We start from the raw sequence: 20,656 nt of genomic DNA, 5'->3' as shown, positions 1-20,656 counted from the left end.
GCTATTGCTCTAAGGTTGATTTATGGTTTGCTAATTGCACAGTGGCAGATAGGAAGGTGCTCTGGAGGGTGTAGTCCCTGGGTGCTATACTGTTCAGCATGTTGCACCTCAGAGTAAAATCACCTTGCTTAAGACACCACTGAGCACACAAGCAGTTGTCTTTATGGTTTATTAAAGTAAAAGATAAAAAGTTCAAAAAGGCAAAAGTATATTTCAAAAGATTAATCCAAGGTAACACAGGCAAACAAGATCCATCAAGTCCTGAACCAGTGCTTGGCCACTGTAACGGACTGGATGAGGGCTAGCAGATTGGAAATAAATCCAGACAAGACAGAGGTACTCCTGGTCAGTCGAAAGGCCGAACAGGGCATAGGGTTACAGCCTGTGCTTGACGGGGTTACACTCCCCCTGAAGACACAGGTTCGCAGCTTGGGAGTGATCCTGGACTCATCGCTGAGCCTGGAACCCAGGTCTCGGCAGTGGTCAGGGGAGCTTTTGCACAATTAAAACTTGTGCGCCAGCTGCGCCCGTACCTTGGGAAGTCTGACTTGGCCATGGTGGTACACGCTCTGGTTCCATCCCATATAGACTACTGCAATGCTCTCTATGTGGGGTTGCCTTTGAAGACAGCCCGAAAGCTACAACTAGTCCAACAAGCGGCAACCAGACTACTAACAGGAGCGCGGTACAGGGAGCATACGACTTCTCTGTTGTGTCAGCTCCACTGGCTGCCAATCAGCTTCCGAGTACAATTCAAAGTGCTGGTGTTGACCTATAAATCCCTAAACGGTTCCGGCCCAATTTACCTGTCCGAACGGATTCTCCCCTATGAACCATCAAGGTTGTTAAGATCTTCTGGAGGGGCCCTACTCTCGGTCCCACCTCTTTTGCAATCGTGCTTGGGAGACCCCAACTTTTAGAAAGCTGGTAAAATCATGGCTTTGGGACACTGTATTTGCAGATTGATGACTGAGTCAATAACTGTTGACCTACTGGCGTATGGTGATGAATTTGTAATTTGTGATTTCACTCCGACGAACTGACTTTTTTGTAAATGGCATGAATTGTATTTTAATTTTTTTTTTGTCGTGTCAGGAGAGACTTGAGAATCTGCAAGTCACTTCTGGTGTGAGAGAATTGGCCGTCTGCAAGGACGTTGCCCAGGGGATGCCTGGATGATCTGATGTTTTATCATCCTTGTGGGAGGCTTCTCTCATGTCCCCGCATGAGGAGCTGGAGCTGGTAGAGGGAGCTCATCCGCCTCTCCCCGGATTTGAACTTGCAACCTGTCGGTCTTCAGTCCTGCCGGCACAGGGGTTTAACCCACTGCGCCACCGGGTGTGGGTGTATTTTAATGTATTTTATATTGATGATGTATATTTGCTTTATCTTATTGTACTGAATCCTCTGTTGTTAGCCAGCCTGAGTCCCTCTCCGGAGGTTGAGAAGACCGGGTTATAAAAACTCTAAATAAAGAAAGAAAGAAATAAGACACAGGCAAGACAAAGTCCCATGAGAACATGACAAAGTCCTGAAACATGAACATGAAAGCTACAAGATAATTCCAAAGTCTCTTGGTTGAAGCGGGAAGTTGCTCCGACACACAGGCATATTCAAACAGCCTGTTTAATACTCTTTATCATCCTTGTGCCTCAGGGAAGCGTGCTTGCTCCATCCATGTTCAACATCCACACAAATGACCAGCCATTGCCAGAAGGGACAGAGGGTTTCATCTATGCTGATGATCGTGCCATTACTGCTCAAGCAGGGAGCTTTGAGATCGTAGAACAGAAGCTTTCCGAAGCTCTAGGTGCTCTTACTGCCTATTACAGGGAAAACCAGCTGATCCCCAACCCATCTAAAACACATCTCAAGAACAGAGAAGCATCCCGAGCTCTGAAGATCACCTGGGAAGGAATCCCACTGGAGCATTGCAGCACACCCAAATACCTGGGAGTCACTCTGGACCGTGCTCTTACCTACAAGAAGCATTGCCTGAACATCAAGCAAAAAGTGGGTGCTAGAAACAATATCATACGAAAGTTGACTGGCACAACTTGGGGATCACAACCAGATACAGTGAAGACATCTGCCCTTGCGTTGTGCTACTCTCCTGCTGAGTATGCATGCCCAGTGTGGAACACATCTCACCACACTAAAACAGTAGATGTGGCTCTTAATGAGACATGCCGCATTATCAAGAGGTGTCTGCACCCTACACCACTGGAGAAATTACACTGTCTAGCCGGTATCGCACCACCTGACATCCGCCGGGAAGTAGCAGCCAATAGTGAAAGGACCAAGGCAGAGACATCTCCAGCTCATCCCCTGTTTGGGTATCAGCCAGCACGTTAACGACTTAAATCCAGACATAGTTTTCTAAGATCTACAGAGACACTTGCTGGAACACCTCAGCAAGCGAGAGTCCAAAAGTGGCAGGCTCAAACCCAGAACCTCAACCAATGGCTGATACCAAATGAGAGACTCCCCCCTGGGCACACAGAAAACTGGGCAACTTGGAAGGCGCTGAACAGACTGCGCTCTGGCACCACGAGATGCAGAGCCAACCTTAAGAAATGGGGCCACAAAGTGGAATCCACGACATGCGAGTGTGGAGAGGAGCAAACCACTGACCACCTGCAGCAATGCAACCTGAGCCCTGCCACATGCACAATGGAGGACCTTCTTGCAGCAACACCAGAAGCACTCCAAGTGGCCAGATACTGGTCAAAGGACATTTAATCAACTACCAACTGTATTTTCTCTGTTTGTTTGCTTTGTTCTGTTAGAAATGTAATATAACTGACTGGCTGCCCTGACACGAGAAATAAATAAATAAATACTGTATTGTCGAAGGCTTTCATGGCTGGAATCACTCAGTTCTTGTGGGTTTTTTCGGGCTATATGGCCATGTTCTAGAGGCATTTCTCCTGACGTTTCGCCTGCATCTATGGCAAGCATCCTCAGAGGTGAGGTCACCTCTGAGGATGCTTGCTATAGATGCAGGCGAAACGTCAGGAGAAATGCCTCTAGAACATGGCCGTATAGCCCGAAAAAACCCACAAGAACTGAGTAAATAAATACTCTTTGGACAACATGAAGGCGTTCCTATGGCCCCGAGGCTCCCTCTCTCACCTGCTAGCGATCCTGACACTCCTTCGAACCTTAAATTCCAACCGATCAGCTCGACCTAAACCTCTGGCTTCATCAAGGCCAATTCTCTCATTAGTGCTTTTTCCCTCATGATCTGGCTGAGAACTATCTGGCTGAGAACCACCCTCCCTTCCTGAATCATGCACTTGGCTCTCAGTAGTTTCACTTTCCCCAGCATCATCCCTTGCTGTGGGAAACAACTGAACTTCTGCCCCCTGTCCTGGTCTTCTTCGTCTAACACGGGGACATCATTGCTTTGCACCTGACTGTGAATCTGAATCCTATCACCCCCCTCAGAATCACTGACACTATCACTCTGAGATTCCAGCTGAGTCACAACACAGCAAGACGCGTTCGTACTGTGGCTGCGTTGGTGAAGAGGGCTCAGCAAAGATAATATTACTATCTTAGACTTTTAAGGAACCAACAATTACCCCCCCCCCCCCACACACACACACAGAATTAAGGGTGAGGGTTAACATTATAAATGGAGATCGAATGGAACGGTTGGCCAGTTTTAAGTCCCTAGGTGCTACATTGTTCAGGAAGACTTGGTGAAGGGGGCTCAGCAGAGATTGTATTATTATATCTGAGACTTTTCAGGAACCAGCAACTGAATGAGAAACTGCTGGTGACTTTATTTTAAACACATGCACGTGTAAATATATCAACTCAGGCTCAATCAAACTGTGGTCCTCTAACTGTGGCAGTAAATTGCTGTAAATATGGCCAAGCTGTAAACATCTATATAAATAAAAATGTAATGTTCGTTTGTGCTATTCACAGAACTCAGAAACCACTGGGGTAATTGACACTAAATTTGGAAACTATGTCCCTAACAACCCAATGTATGTTCTCCACTCAAAAAAAAAAATCCGAAAACAAAAAGCAGACAGGACTTCTAAACTGCATGTCCACAAAGGGGAAACTGCATGTCTACAGAGACCCATGGCCACACACCCGTCCTCCTCGCGGGGAAACAGCCAGCCATTAAAGCCAGGCGCACGTGCATGGCCCCACATACACACACACACGGTGGAGGCGTGCCGTATGCAGCCCCTTCTCTTTCCCTCCTATGTCAGGAGAGCAGTCTCCTCCTCCTCCTTTCGCTGTTGGGAAAGCAGCAGCAACGGCAGCAGCAACGGAGCATCCACGCAAGGAAGAAGGGGAGGAGGAGGGGGAGGAGGCGAGGAAGATCCACGGTACTTGAATGAAGTACTCTCCCTTCCCTTCTTTCCTCCCTTTCCTTCTTTCCCTTCTTTCCCTCCTTCCCTTCCTTCCTGTCCCCCCTTTCTTCTTCCTTTCCTTCTTTTCCTTCCTCCCTCTCTTTCCTCCTTCTTTCCCTTTCTTCATTTCCTTCCCCTTCATTCCCCCCCCTCCTTTCTTCATCCCCCTTTCTTTCCCTCCTTCCTCCCTCCTTCCTTCCTTCTCCTTCCTCCCCCCTCCCTTCCTGTCCCTCCTTCTTTTTTCCTTCCTTCCCTTCTTTCCCTCCTTCCCTTTTTCCTTGCTTCCTGTCCCTCCTTCCTTTCCTTCTTTTCCTCCCTCCCTCCCTCCCTTTCCTCCTTTTTTCCCTTTCTTCATTTCCTTCCCCTTCATTTCCTTCCCTCCCTCCTTTTTTCATCCCCTCCTTCCTTCCTCCCTCCCTTTCTGTCCCTCCTTTTTTCCTACCTTCCCTTCTTTCCCTCCCTCCCTTTTTCCTTCCTTCCTGTCCCTCCTTCCTTCTCTTCTTTTCCTCCCTCCCTCCCTCCCCCCTTTCCTCCTTCTTTCCCTTTCTTCATTTCCTTCCCTCCCTCCTTTCTTCATCCCCCTTCTTTCTTTCCCTCCTTCCTGTCCCTCCTTTTTTCCTACCTTCCCTTCTTTCCCTCCCTCCTTTTTTCCTTCCTTCCTGTCCCTCCTTCCTTCTCTTCTTTTCCTCCCTTCCTCCCTCCCCCCTTTCCTCCTTCTTTCCCTTTCTTCATTTCCTTCCCTCCCTCCTTTCTTCATCCCCCTTCTTTCTTTCCCTCCTTCCTGTCCCTCCTTTTTTCCTACCTTCCCTTCTTTCCCTCCCTCCCTTTTTCCTTCCTTCCTGTCCCTCCCTCCCTCCCTCCCCCCTTTCCTCCTTCTTTCCCTTTCTTCATTTCCTTCCCTCCCTCCTTTCTTCATCCCCCTTCTTTCTTTCCCTCCTTCCTGTCCCTCCTTTTTTCCTACCTTCCTTCTTTCTCTCCCTCCCTTTTTCCTTCCTTCCTGTCCCTCCTTCCTTCTTCCTTTCCTTCTTTTCCTCCCTCCCTCCCTCCCCCCATTTCCTCCTTCTTTCCCTTTCTTCATTTCCTTCCCCTTCATTTCCTTCCCTCCCTCCTTTCTTCATCTCCCTCCTTTCTTTCCCTCCTTCCTTCCTCCCTTCCTCCCGGTCCCTCCTTCTTTCTTTTCCTTCATTCCTGTCCCTCCTTCCTTCCTTCTTCCTTTCTTTTTTTCTAAGATATAAATACAATATTAAATGGAAGGGACAGTCAAGAAGTAACGAGAGAAGGAGGGAAAGAGGGAAGGAAGGAAGGAGAGAAGCAGGGAGGGAAAGAAGGAAAGAAAGAAAGACAGAGAAGCAAGGAAGGAGAGAAGGAAATAAAAAAAGTGAAAGGAAAAAGAGAGGGAAGGGAGAAGAAACAAAAGACAGGGAAGGAAGGAAGGAACCAAAGAGCAAAGAAAGGGAGGAAAGAAACAGGTAGAGATGGAAGAAAGATAAGAGATAGGGAAAGAAAAAGAGGAAAGGAAGGAAAGAGGGAAGGAAGGAGAGAAAGAGGGAGGGAAGGTTGGCCACAGCAACGCGTGGTGGGTACAGCTAGTTAGAAATAAAGTAAGTGCCAGCTACAGTAAAGGAGAGAGGGTATGGGATAAAGTGCAGGATGGGCGACTACTACACAGAATAACTAAACATTCTCAAAGGCTTGATTAAAGAGACACGTCTTCAAGTCCCTCCAGACTTGACAGTCTGGCGGTCTGCTGAAACCCCCTGGGGAGAGTGTTCCAGAGTTGAGGGGCCACCACTGAGAAGCTCTCCCTCTTGTTCCCACCAACCACACTTGTTCCCACCAACCACAAGAAGGGCCTCCCTGGCAGATCTTAGAGCCCGCGCAGGTTCCTAGGGGATATGTGGTTATGAAGATAGGCAGGACCCGAACCATGTAGGTCAATGTTTCTCAAACTTTCTAATGCCATGACCCCCTTAATACAGTTCCTCATGTTGTGGTGACCCCCAACCATAAAATTATATTGATTGCTACTTCATATCTCTGATTTTGCTACTGTTATGAATCATAATGTAAATATCTGATATGCAGGATGTATTTTCATTAACTGGGCCAAATTTGGCACAAATACCCAATACGCTCAAATTTGAACACTGGTGAGGTTGGGGGGATATATTTTGTCATTTGGGAGTTATAGTTCCTGGGATGTATAGTTCACCTACAATCAAAGAGCATTCTGAACTCCACCAATGATGGAATCGAATCAAACTTGGCACACAGAACTCGCATGACTAACAGAAAATACCAGAAGGGTTTGGTGGGCATTGAGTTTTGGAGTTGTAGTTCACCTACACCCAGAGAGCACTGTGGACTCAAATAATGATTGATCAGGACCAAACTTGGCACACATTCTCAATATGCCCAAATGTGAACCCTGGTGGAGTTTGAGAGAAATAGACCTCGACATTTGGGAGTTGTAGTTGCTGGGATTTATAGTTCACCCACAATCAAAGAGCATTCTAAACTCCAAACTTCCCCCATAGAACCTCCATGACCAATAGAAAATACTGCTTTTTCTGATGGTCTTTGGCGACCCCTCTGACACCCTCCTCACAACCCCTAAAGGGGTCCCGACCCCCAGGTTGAGAAACGCTGATATAGGGCTTTATAGGTGATAACCTGGACTTTGAATTGGGACCAGAAACTTATCAGCAGCCACTGGAGCTGCTTTAATAGGGGCATTGTGTGCTCCCTATAGCTGGCTCTAGTTAGTAACCTGGTTGCCGATCTTTGCACCAATTTTAGTTTCCAAGCCATCCTCAAAGGCAGCCCCATGTAGAGTGTATTGAAGAATAATCCAATCTAGATGTAACCAAGGCGTGGACCACCATGGCCAAGTCAGGGGTTTTGAGATATAGTTGCAGCTGGCACACAAGCTTTAACTATGCACAGGCCCTCGCAGACACCACCGACACCTGAGCTTCAAGCATCAGCGCTGAACCCAGGCTGCGGACCTCTGTCCTCAGGAAGAGGGGAATCCCATCCAGCACAGGCTGCTACCCGATACCCTGATTGGCCTTCCGACTGACCAGGTGGACCTCTGTCTTGTCTGGATTAAGCCTCAGCTTGTTGGCCCTCATCCAGTCCATCATGGCTTCCAGACACTGGTTTAGGATTGGGGGGGGGGGGGGGGGTTGGACTTCGGTGGGAAGGAGTAACAGAGTTATGTGTCATCTGCATACAGATGGCACCCAACTCCAAAACGCCAGATGACCTAACCCCAGAGGTTTCATGTAGATATTGAAAAGCATGGGGGAGAGAATGGAACCTTGTAGAACCCCACAGGTCAATGGCCAGAGGTCCGAGCAGGTGTCCCCCAACATCACAATCTAGGTACAATCCTCCAGGAAGGAGCAAAGCTGCTGCAATGCAATGCCCCCAAGATCCATTCTGAAGAACCAACCTAGAAAGATACTATGATCAACGGTATCGAAAGTCGCTGAGATAGCCAAGAGAACCAACAAGGACACATCCCCCCTTGTTGAGCTCTTGGCAGAGGCCATCCATCAAGGTGACCAAAGCCGTCTCCGTTCCAAAGGGAGGGTAGCGGCCTTACCGGGGGACAAAGACCTCATCGTGGAGGTAGTTCTCAAAGATCTTCCGGAAGGCAGACTCTTCTTTCTCCTTCTGGATTTGGGAGTCGGTTTTGGGGCAGGAGCAGCAGGCACCGCCTGGGTCCTCACCGCCCTCGCTCTGGTTGTGCTTGTGGATGTCCTCTGACTCCAGCGGAGGGGACCAGGCCCGATATGGAGTCTTCAGGCCTGCAAGGAGGGTACAAGAGGCAGTCAAGCAGATGCAGGCAGGCAGGAAGGGAGGGAGGATAAAATGTTAAGAAAGGGGAGAAGAGGGAATTGAAAGGGGAGGAGAAAATGAAATGGAAGGCAAGAAAAGGAAAGGGAAAGGGACAGGGACAGGGAGAGGGAGAGGGAGAGGGAGAGGGAAAGGGAAAGGGAAAGGGAAAGGGAAAGGGAAAGGGAGGGAGGGGAAGGAAGAAGGAAGGAAAGAAGGAGAAAAGGGAAATGGAAGGGAAGGAAAGAAAGGAGAAGGAAAAGAGAAAAGGGAAATGGAAGGAAAGGAAAGAAAGGAGAAGGAAAGAAGCTAAGAAGGAAGGAAGGGGAAAAGAAAAGAAAGGAAGTGAGGGAAATATGGAAAGGGAAAGAAAGAAGAAGAGAGAATAGAAAGGGGAAGAGAGAAAAGGGAAATGGAAGGGAAGGAATGGAAAAGAGAAGGAAGGAAGGAAGGAAGGAAGGAAGGAAGGAAGGAAGGAAGGAAGGAAGGGGAAAGGGGAAAATGAAAAGGAAGGAAGGAAGCAAGGGAAATATGGAAAGAGAAAGAAAGAAGAGAGAATAGAACGGTGAAGGGGAAAATGGGAAATGGAAGGGAAGGATTGAAAAAAGGAAGGAAGGAAGGAAGGAAGGAAGGAAGGAAGGAAGGAAGGAAGGAAGCAAAGAGAAATGGAAAGGAAAAGGAAGGAAGGAAAGAAGGAGAAGAGGGAATAGACATGAAAAGGAAGGAAGGAGAAAAAAGAAAGGAAAAAGAAAAGGAAGGAAGGGAGGGAAATATGGAAAGGGAAAAAAGAAGAAGGGAGAATAGAAAGCGGAAGGGAGAGAAGGAAAATGGAAGGGAAGGAATGGAAAGAAGCAAGAAAGGAGGCAAGCAAGGAAGGAAGGAAGGAGAAAAGGGGAATGGAAAGGAAAAGGAAGGAAGGAAGGAAGGAAGGAAAGAAGATGGCCCTTGAGGTATCTTCCAACTCTATTATTGTTGTTGTTGCTGTTGTTGCTGTTGTTGAGGTTGGACGGGGTCTCTTCCAAATTATTATTATTATTATTATTATTATTATTATTATTATTATTTAATTGGTGGGGAGCAATCCCCTCAACTGGCCTTTCAGGCAGTAGTCCAGTTCGTAGAGCTCCTTGTCTTCGTTCAGCTGCTCCCAGGACACTAAATAGTGAGTGATGTTTCCATTGGGGTCGGAGGGTGGCTTCCATTTCAGAATGATCTGTGACGAAGAGTTGGAGACAGAGATGGGGTCTGTGGGGACAGCAGGCACTGCGGCAGAGGAGAAAAAAGGGAGAAAAGAGAGGGATCACAATCAGGAGGCTTTTATAATTCAGTCGTTCCAAGCATGCATACACACACAATATTCCTTTTTCACGTTCCCCTTTTCCTTTGTACTTGGGGCTATCCAGTCGGGTCTGGCCCGGAGGCCTTTGTCATCCCATACCTGCTCTAGACCCCTTCTAGGGGGAACACCTTGTCAGAAATATTAAAAACCAACTGAGTATTTTTGATTATAAACGTGTGAGACAAACGCTGAAAGGGTGAGCAGGCCAAAGCCTGTTAGAGTCAGTGGGCCAAAGCTGGTGTCGTCCTGACGAGAGTGAGCAGGCCGAAGCCTGTAAGAGTCAGTGAACCAAAGCTAGTGTCATCCTGAGGAGAGTGAGTAGGTCAAAGCCTGATAGAGTCAGTGGGCCTAAGCTAGTGTAGTCTTGAGGAGTGTGAGGTAAACCTCTGAGTGAGAGAAGCTTTGTGTGAGAAAGCTCCAGTAAGAAGGTTGCTGCGTGTAAAGCTACTATGTGTTTATTTGTGTTATTTGTGTGCCCGTACCTTGGGAAGTCTGACTTGGCCACGGTGGTACACACTCTGGTCACATCCCGCCTTGACTACTGCAACGCTCTCTACGTGGGGCTGCCCTTGAAGACGGCCCGGAAGCTTCAGCTAGTCCAGCGCGCGGCAGCCATGTTACTAACAGGAGCGGGACGCAGGGAGCACACAACGCCCTTGTTGTTCCAGCTCCACTGGCTGCCGATATGCTACCGGGCCCAATTTAAGGTGCTGGTGTTGGCCTACAAAGCCCTAAACGGTTCCGGCCCAAAATACCTTTCCGACCGCATCTTGGCCTACGAGCCCACAAGGGCCTTGAGATCATCTGGGGAGGCCCTTCTCTTGATCCCGCCTGCCTCACAGGCACGTCTGGCGGGGACGAGAGATAGGGCCTTCTCGGTGGTGGCCCCCCGGCTGTGGAACACCCTCCCTGTAGACATCAGACAGGCGCCCTCCCTTATGTCATTCCGCAAGAGCCTAAAGACATGGTTATTTGAGAAGGTGTTTAACTAAGTGCTACGACAATTGGCAATGACGACTGGAACGGAATACGGATTACGAGATTGGCTGACGATTCTATGATGAGACGGCGCGGATGATTTAGTGTAGTTATATTAGTGTTATGCATTGATAGTTATACTGTTATTTCTTTGTGTTCTGCCTTTATTGTAAACTGTTTTTACATGTTGTACACCGCCGTGAGTCGCCCTAGGGCTGAGAACGGCGGTCAACAAATGAAGTAAATAAATAAATAAATAAATTATGGAAACCTTGTTGTTGTAAATAGTGCTACCATATTATTTTACTACAAAGAAAAGCCTCCTATGGAAGAAAGAACACTGGTCTGTGCTTTTGTTCTTTTTCTCACTTTGGGCAACTGGTGCTGGGTCATGCTGCTGCTGCTAAGTTACTTTGCTGTATATTTATGACGACAATCTTTTGTTAGTAAGCCCACTCACCCAACACACTTCTCTAGCCCTTCTGGCACAACTGTATGATCAGCTACCCCATCCCACACCCAGACAGATGGGTGTGCGTGCGTGCAAGCGTTGCTCACCAGAGGCGTTGGTCTGGAGGTAGATGATGTCGCTCTTGGCCCCGTAGCTCCTGCGCTCGTCCGAGTAGGTGACCAGGGTCTTGACGAAGATGGCGTACTGCGTCCAGGGCTTCAGGTTGCGCAACAGCCACCCCGGGTGAATGGGCTGCTTGCCATCCGTCGGCCGTGGTGGGGGTTCGATGTCCACCACCGTCCAGCTGTTGGAACCGCAGACGTCCTGCCCATCAAACTCAGTCACGTTCCGGAAGGGCCTGTCCCCAGGCAGGGAAGAAGGGGAAAGGGGGTGTGAATTTGTCTGTGGGATTAACATAACTCAAAAACCACTGGACGAATTGACACCAAATTTGAGCATAATACACTGATCAGGCCATCTGTTAGGGTACTTTGTGCTTTTCCTGCATGAAGGCAAAAGGGGTTTGGACTAGATGGTCTTTGGGGTCCCTTTCAACTGTATTATTATTGGAAGATGCACCCTGTTGCAGGAGCATCGCTTTGTATACAACAGCATCTTGGATAGTGCTTTTCTTATCTGGCAGAAGGGGGTTGGACTTAATGGCCCCTGGGGTTGCTCTGATCATTATTCTATTATTATTATTATTATTATTATTATACTAGCCGTCCCCTGCCACACGTTGCTGTGTCCCACATGGGGGTTTCTGTGTGGGAGGTTTGGCCCAATTCTACGTTTGTGGGGTCTAGAATGCTCTTTGATTGTAGGTGAACTATAAATCCAAGTAACTACAACTCCCAAATGTCAAGATTCTATTTTCCCCAAACTCTACCAGTGTTCACATTTGGGCATATTGAGTATTCGTGTAGAGTTTGGTCCAGATCCATCATTGTTTGAGTCCACAGTGCTCTCTGGATGTAGGTGAACTACAACTCCAAAACCAAAGGACACTGCACACCAAACCTTTTCAGTATTTTCTGTTGGTCATGGGAGAACTGTGTACCAAGTTTGGTTCAATTCCATCATTGGTGGGGTTCAGAATGCTCTTTGATTGTAGGTGAACTATAAATCCCAGCAACTACAACTCCCAAATGACAAAATCAATTTTTTTGAGTGAAAGACATACATTGGGTTATTAGGTGTATTGTGTCCAAATTTGGTGTGGTTTTTGAGTTCTGTTCATCCCACAAACGAACATTACATTTTTATTTATATAGATTGCTAGCTTGGGGACCTGGTTATTTGAGAAAGGCACTGTTTGTTTTTGGATGTTAGGTAATAACTTAGGTAATCTGTAAAGCTATTTATTAGAAAAACACCTGTCTTTACTTTTGTTTTGTATGAATGTTCCCATTAGAAATTGTGTAAGGATGTGGGTGAACTACAACTCCCAGATTCCAAGGCCATTCACCCCCAAACCCCATCAGTACGCACAGCTGGCCATGTTTGGTCCATATCCATTGTTGGCTGGGCTCAGTGCTCTCTGGATAAGGGTGAACTATAGCTCCCAAATTCCCCAGGTTATCACCCCCAATCTCTGCATGTATGCACAGTTGTCCATGTTGAGCCTGTGTGACAAGTTTGATCCAGATCTGTCATCAGCTGGGTTTAGTGCTCTCTGGATAAGGGTGAACTACAACTCCCAGATTCCCAGAACAATCACCCCCAAACCTTGCCAGTATGCAAAGTTAAAGAACAATCACTCCTAGTCCCCCACCTGTATTCACAGTAGGCCATGTTGGGTCTGTGTGCCAAGTGTGATCCAGATCTGTCATCAGCTGGGTTTAGTGCTCTCTGGATAAAGGTGAACTACAAGTCCCTGATTCCCAGAGCAATCACCCCCAAACCTCGCTAGTATTCAAGGTTCGCCATGTTGGGTCTGTGTGCCAAATGTGGTCGGGGTCCATTGTTGGCTGGATTCAGTGCTCTCTAGATGAAGGTGAACTACAACTCCCAAAATTAAGGTCTATTCCCTCAAAGCCCTGTACAGTATGTTCAGTTAGTCATGGGGCTTCTCTGTGCAAAGTTTGGTCCCTGCCCATTGTTGGTGGGGTTCACAGTTTCTCTGGATGCAGGTGAATTATAACTCCCATAAATCTAGATCATCATCTCACCCAAATTTCTCCAGTATGTTCTGTCGGTCATTGGGAATCAGTGTGCCAAACTTTGATTGTGCTTTTCCTGCCTGGCAGAGGGGGGTTGGACTGGATGGCCCCTGGGGTTGCTCTGATTACTACTACTACTACTACTACTATTACTATTATTATTATTATTATTATTATTATTATTATATATATATATATATATAAATGCTCTGTGCATAATGAGTTCCTTAAAAACAAAAGAACCAATGAACGAAATAGCACCAAATTTGGTAACAAAACATCTCACTGCACAAGGAGTGACCATCACTCAAAAAATTATGATTTTGTCATTTGGGAGTTGTAGTTGCTGGGATTTATAGTTCACCTATAAGCAAAGAGCATTCTGAACTCCAGCGACGATGGAATTGAACCAAACTTGGCACACAGAACTCCCATGACCAACAGAAAATACTAGCAGCGTTTGGTGGACACTGACCTTGAGTTTGGGAGTTGTAGTTCACCTACATCCAGAGACCACTGTAGACTCAAACAATGGTGGATCTGGACCAAACTTGGCACAAATACTCAGTATGCCCAAATGTGAAGACTGGTGGAGTTTGGGAAAAATAACCTTGACACTTGGGAGTTGTAGTTGCTGGGAGTTATAGTTCACCTACAATCAAAGAGCATTCTGAACTCCACCAACGATGTAATTGAACCAAACTTGGCACACAGAACTCTCATGACCAATAGAAAATACTGGAATGGTTTAGTGGGCAGTGTACTTTGGTTTTAGAGTTGTAGTTCACCTACATCCATAGATCACTGTGGATTCAAACAATGATGGATCAGGACCAAACTCTACACGAATACTCAGTGAACACTGGTGGAGTTTGGGGAAAATAGAATCCTGACATTTGGGAGTTGTAGTTGCTGGGATTTGTAGTTCACCTACAATCACAGAGCATTCTGAATGCCACCAACAATAGACTTGGGCCAAACCTCCCACACAGAACCCCCATGTGGGCCACAGCAACGCGTGGCAGGGGACGGCTAGTTATTATTATATAAAATATAATAAATAAACATGTCTTGCATGATAAACTTTTGCTTCAAAAAGGGCTGCCCGACTGAAAAGGTTTGAGAAGCCTTGCTCTGCAGCATGTGGGTGAAGTGACCCTTCCTTCCCGCAACTTACGCTTCCTTGTAGAAGAGCATGAAGCCCAAGAGGTCGCGGAAGTCCAGCGGCCAGTAAGGCTCCCATTTCAGCACAATCTTGTCGCTGGACGTTTTGATCGTGGAGAACTTGAGCACTTCGTTCTCGCCTGCAGAGGAAACAAAACAACAAAAGAAAAAGAGGTCAGAGAAAACTAGAGTTGGAAGAGACCTCCAAAGGCCATCTAGTTCAACCCCCATCGGCCTTCGTGCAGGAAAAGCACAATCAAAGCCCTCCCGAAAGATGGCCACCCAGCCTCAATAATAGTAATATTATATAGTATACAATATAAATAATGCATTAATAATAATAATAATAATAATAATAATAATACAGTTGAAAGGGACCCCAAAGGCCATCCAGTCCAAACCCCTTTTGCCTTCATGCAGGAAAAGCACAAAGGACCCTAACAGATGGCCTGATCGGTGTATTACGCTCAAATTTGGTGTCAATTCGTCCAGTGGTTTTTGAGTTATGTTAATCCCACAAACGAACATTGCATTTTATTTATATAGATTATTATTATTATCTCTCTTAAATTGCTTTGCACACAGTCTTATTCCAGGTAATGGAGTCTAACCAAAACTGAAGAGAGTAGCACCAATCTGGACCTTCGGATGCAGCCCACAATCGTATTGGTTTTTTGAGCTTCTGCATCACACTCTGGGCTCAGGTTCCACTTGCTGTCCCTTCATTCCAGGATGAAGAGGAGGAACCACTGGGGAGAAACACCTTTTGGGTTCGGTCTCTTAAACAATTACAGATCCACCTAATAGTAGCACTGCCTAGCCCACATCTGACTAGTTTGGGTTACAGTGTTTGCCTTTCTCTCTCTCCCCCCCCCCCCCCCCACTCTTTCTCATATATACACACACACCAGCGGTCACTGTTTGTGATTGCTAAAGGAGGGTGAGAGGACAATTTGTCCCTGTGTTTGGCAAGCTGAGGCACAATAAACGCATGCATTGCACACAAACCGGATGCAGCACTACCAGCAGGAGAGACCCGAGCGTGGAAAAAACAACATATACACAGGAGAGAAGGAAGAAAGGGAGGGAGGGAGAAAGGCAGGCTACGCAATCCACCTATCCGCATCTCTCTCTCCATTCATTCATCTCTCTCATCCATCTATTGACCCGTCTATCACCCTTTTAGATCTAGTTATCATCTATCTATCTATCTATCTATCTATCTATCTACTCATCCATTGATCAGCACATTTCTCTCTTTCTCTATTTCTTCACCTGTCTTTTCTATTTATCTATCTCCAAGTCTATTCATCTATTCACCAATATAATTCTTTTCTCTCTATCTCTTCACCTGTTCCTTGCTCTATCCATCCATCCATCCATCCATCCACCAATACATTTCTCTTTTCTCTCTCTTCACCTGTGCTTTTCTCTATCTATCTATCTATCTATCTATCTATCCATCCATTATTATTACTTATCATTAAGTAAAGAATGGATGGCCATCTGTCGGGGGTGCTTTGATTGTGCTTTTCCTGCATGAAGGCAGAAGGGGGTTGGACTGGATGGCCTTTGGAGGTCCCTTCCAACTATTATTATTATAATTAGTATGATGACAATCTGTTTGCCTTACAGGAGGCCTGGTCCCCGTTGGTCTTGAGGGCGATGTCGTTTTTGTCCTGCCGGCCTTTGGCCCCAGAGATCTCCTCCAGCATGTGGATCTCGGAGAGGCAGAGCTTGGGGTTGTAGTGGAAGAAGAGCTTCCCCCGGGAGATGGTCAGGTTGTGCTTGTTCCAGTCCCACAGCTTTCGCAGGTTCTGGTTGTCCAGCGCGTAGAAGGAGTAGTTTCTGCCGGGGAGAGAAAGGACAGTCAATGGCAGAGTCCATCCACTCTAGAACCCGAAGCACACAGCTACCCATTGCCAAAATGCCTTAGTCTATAAGAATATAAACACAATATAATAATTATAATAATAATTATAATAATATACTGTTATTGCAGGTGAAGTCTGACTCATGGCAGAATAGATGCACTCAATGTTAGAATCCTTAATATAATAATAATGACAATAATAATAATAACAACATAAATATTATTATGTATTATTCACCAATACATCAAACAGTCCTAGACACTTGGGAAGTATCCGACATGTGATGGAATACAAAAGTCAGCAAAGTGATCTTCTTTGCTGTGTACTCATCTTGTTGTGTATCAAATAATGATAATATAAAATTAAAATAGAAATAATACAATAATATAAAATAAAATATTCAAATAAAGCATAATAATACAAATACAATAATAATATAAACATAAACATAATAATGATGATGATGATGATGATATACTGTTATTCCAGGTGAAGCCTGACTCGTGGCAGAATAGATGCACTCAATGTTAGAATCCTTAATATAATAACATAAATATTATTATGTATTATTCACCAATACATCACACAGTCCCAGACACTTGGGAAGTATCCAACATGTGATGGAATACAAAAGTCAGCAAAGTGATCTTCTTTACTGTGTACTCATCTTGTTGTGTATCAAATATCAAATAATAATAATATAAAATTAAAATAGTAATAATACAATAATATAAAATAAAACATAATAATATAATAATAATATAAACATAATAAACACAATAATAAACATAATAATAAACATAATAATAATAATAATAATAATAATAATAATATTATACTGTTATTCCTAAGGTGAAGCCTGATTCATGGTGGAACAGAAGGGGACCATGACTTCCCTTGAACTCGATGTTAGAATTCTAAATAATATAACATAATAATAATTATTATTATAATATAAAATGAAATAGCAATAATACAATAAAAATATAAACCTAATAATAAAATGGTAATAATATAATTGTATAAAATAATAAAATAAAATAAAATAGTAATAATGCAATAATAATAATATACTGTTATTTCAGGTGAAGCCTGAATCATGGTGGAATAGAAGGGGGTCATGACTTCCCTTGAACTCGATGTTAGAATCCTTAAAACAATAACTTTAATTAGAATAATAAAATAAAATAATAATTATAAAATAAAATAAAATAATAATAATACAACAATATAAACATAATAATTATAAAATAAAATAAAATAGTAATAATACAATAATAATATACACATAATATAATATAAAAATGAAATAAAATAGTAATATAATAATAATATAAACATGCCAGTAATAATATCCTTAATATAATATAAAAATAAAATAAACATAAAATAAAAATAACACAAAAATAGATTTGGAAAAACCCAAACCAGGGGTGTGTGTGTGTGTGTTAGGGATAATGGTGATGATGGCTAAATAAATAAATAAATAATCCTGTCTTTCCTCCCCAAATTTTCCCAGGCCAGAGATTAAAACAACACCTTTTAAAATGAGTAATATTCAAGTGGAAGACATTGAACATTTCTTAATTGACTGTCCAGCATACACCGAACTGCGAGACAGATATTTACATCCAATATTATCCAATATTATCCAACTGCAGGTCCCCCAACAGAAATGATATTCTGACATCCCTCTTGCAAGGGCAGGAAAGATCCAGCATAATCAGAGTAAGCCTTTTTATTCTGAAAGCTATTAAGAAAAGAGCAGATTTCCTGAAAGAAGAACCAGGAAAATAAGAGTCTGACTTATCACCTTGTTGCCTTGTTTTTTACTCGTGTTTTAATTTGAAATGGTCATATGACTGATCAAATAAATAAATATTATTATTATTCAAGCTTAAATCTGGCTGGGAATGTTTTCTGCTGGAATAAATGTTTTTACATTAACAACATTTATGACGGTCCATAGACCCATCAGTGAAAATATTGTATTATATTATTATTGTTATTTTATAATTATTTATTATTATTATTATTATTATTATTATTATATAGTATAGTATTATAGTATTATATAAATATTTTATTATTGTTATATTATTGTTCTATTAGTATTGTTTTATTATCATTATCATTATATTGGAGCTCCCGGTGATGCAGTGGGTTAAACCCCTGTGCTGACAGTACTGAAGACTGACAGGTTGCAGGTTTGAATCCAGGGAGAGAGCGGATGAGCTCCCTCTATCAGCTCCAGCTCCTCATGCGAGGACATGAGAGAAGCCTCCCACAAGGATGATAAAAACATCAAAACATCCAGGCATCCCCTGGGCAACGTCCTTGCAGACAGCCAATTCTCTCACACCAGAAATGACTTGCACTTTTTCAAGTCACTCCTGACATGACAAAAAAAATCATTATATTATTATTATATAACTGTTATATTATTATATTATTACTACTACTATTAAATTTATTATTATTATTATTTCATTATTATTACTATATTGTTGTTGTTGTTGTTGTTAGGAATTGTGGGAGTTGAAGTCCAAAACACCTGGAGAGAGGGCCGAAATTGGCCCATGTCTGCTTTAGATAGTTTTAAAATTCTGACGGAGTCTGCTCTCCTTGGTGTTCTTCTCGCCACACTCACCCGGATTCCAAATCCCGTCCTCGGATGAGATGGAGTTTACGGAAGAAGGAGAGCGACACCAAGGCGTAGGAGCGGCGGATTTTCAAGTAGCCCGAGATTTCTTCGATCAAGCCCAGATTGGCTTCCAGCTCCGCACCAATGTTACCTAAAGGAAAAGGGATTCAGGTGAAGAGAGAGCAACAACAAAAACTTCTGCTCATATGATCAATAACACTACTTCTGCTCATATGATCAATAACACTAAGTCACACAATGATTTTTGTTCCTGGGTTGTAAATGTCACTTCCAAATTTGTTCTATCATAAAAACATGGGGAAACGACTATTAAACTGCAAAAAACACACAGCAAAAAATAAAAGTACCTTTGTCTTTGTGGGAGGGATATCCTGCTATAACACATCTGGCTCTAGTTTTTTTTATTAATATCTCATATTATTATAGTTATTTATATATTGTTATCATTATGATATATATATATATATATATATATATATATATATATATAAAAAATTATTTTTATATATTATTTCTATATTATTAATATACAATGTATTATTGATACATTATATATAATTAAAATATTATTTATATATAATATTGTTGTGATAGAGTCTGCCAGCAATGATATCTGAACTGGCTGGTGTCTGACCTTGACAAATATTTTATACATTATTATATATAATATAATAGATTTTAATATAATATATATATATATATATATATTCACACACACACACACACACACATATATATAATGTATTTATATCCCGCTTTACCTCAAAGAGGCTATATTATTATCTATGTTATTTATATAATATATTATTAATAACATATATATTACTAAAATATTGTTTATAAATACTATTCTTATTAACATATTATTTATATATACTATTATTTATTATATTATAAATAATGTATTATGTATATATACTATTTATATATTATTATCTATATTTATATTTTATATATTATTACTATATTATAAATATCATTGAAATATTATTCATATATACTATTACTTAATATATTATTAATGTATTATTTTATAGACATAACATTAAAATATTTTATATATACTGTTATTTTTATATTATTAACTTATTATATATATATACAAATACAATATTTATTATTATTATTACTATTATTATTATTTAAATATTACATTATGTAGCACGATAATTTTTGTTCCCAGGTTATCAAATGTCATTTCCTAATTGGTTCTATCATAAAAACATGGGGGGGGTGGGGTGTTTATTCAATGTTCATGCTTGCACTCACTCTTAACTCAAAACACTGCTCTTATGTCAAAGCACAACTCAGGTTCAAAAGCTTTGAAGTTGGGAGGCTCTTCAGTGGAGTTTCCACTGTATGACCCGTTAAGAAGTTTTCCCAATGCCTTCCCCACCTGAAGCCGAGGCACTCACTTCCTCCCCGGATGTTGATTATCAGGCTCCCGTTGACAACGGTACAGCCTCGAAACTCCTGGGCGGCTGTCACTGAGTCAATGATCTTTTCCTTCTCCAGGTGGCAGATCTTTGGGCAAGGCCCCGCGCAAGGGGTGCACAGCAAGCTAAAGAAGGAAAAGAATAATCATTAGGTAATAACTGTCTATATTATCTATATATTATATATTATTAATTAATTATATATATATAAAATAGAATCATAGAGTTGGAAGACTCCTCATGGGCCATTATATCTATTATCTATCTATCTATCTATCTATCTATCTATCTATCTATCTGTCACTAACCCAGCCTTCCACCTGGAAACTGATCTCCTCACTGTGGAATAACATGTGGGTCAAGAA

At 42.9% G+C, this 20,656-nt stretch overlaps 1 protein-coding gene across 1 annotated transcript in view; it reads right to left on the bottom strand.

The window, feature by feature from the left end:
- INSR (insulin receptor) overlaps positions 1-20,656 on the bottom strand; it is a 114,407-nt gene that overhangs the window by 25,951 nt on the left and 67,800 nt on the right. The window contains exons 4-10 of the mRNA XM_060784848.2: positions 20,271-20,416; positions 18,841-18,985; positions 15,950-16,164; positions 14,330-14,456; positions 11,098-11,348; positions 9,318-9,485; positions 7,990-8,194 (exon numbers count right to left, since the gene is read on the bottom strand). Of these exons, the coding sequence (XP_060640831.2) occupies positions 7,990-8,194; positions 9,318-9,485; positions 11,098-11,348; positions 14,330-14,456; positions 15,950-16,164; positions 18,841-18,985; positions 20,271-20,416 (1,257 nt within the window). The remainder of the gene's footprint in view (positions 1-7,989; positions 8,195-9,317; positions 9,486-11,097; positions 11,349-14,329; positions 14,457-15,949; positions 16,165-18,840; positions 18,986-20,270; positions 20,417-20,656) is intronic.

Source organism: Anolis sagrei, chromosome X, assembly GCF_037176765.1.
Source record: "Anolis sagrei isolate rAnoSag1 chromosome X, rAnoSag1.mat, whole genome shotgun sequence".
NCBI lineage: Eukaryota > Metazoa > Chordata > Lepidosauria > Squamata > Dactyloidae > Anolis > Anolis sagrei.
This window is presented reverse-complemented; position numbering and strand designations above follow the sequence as displayed.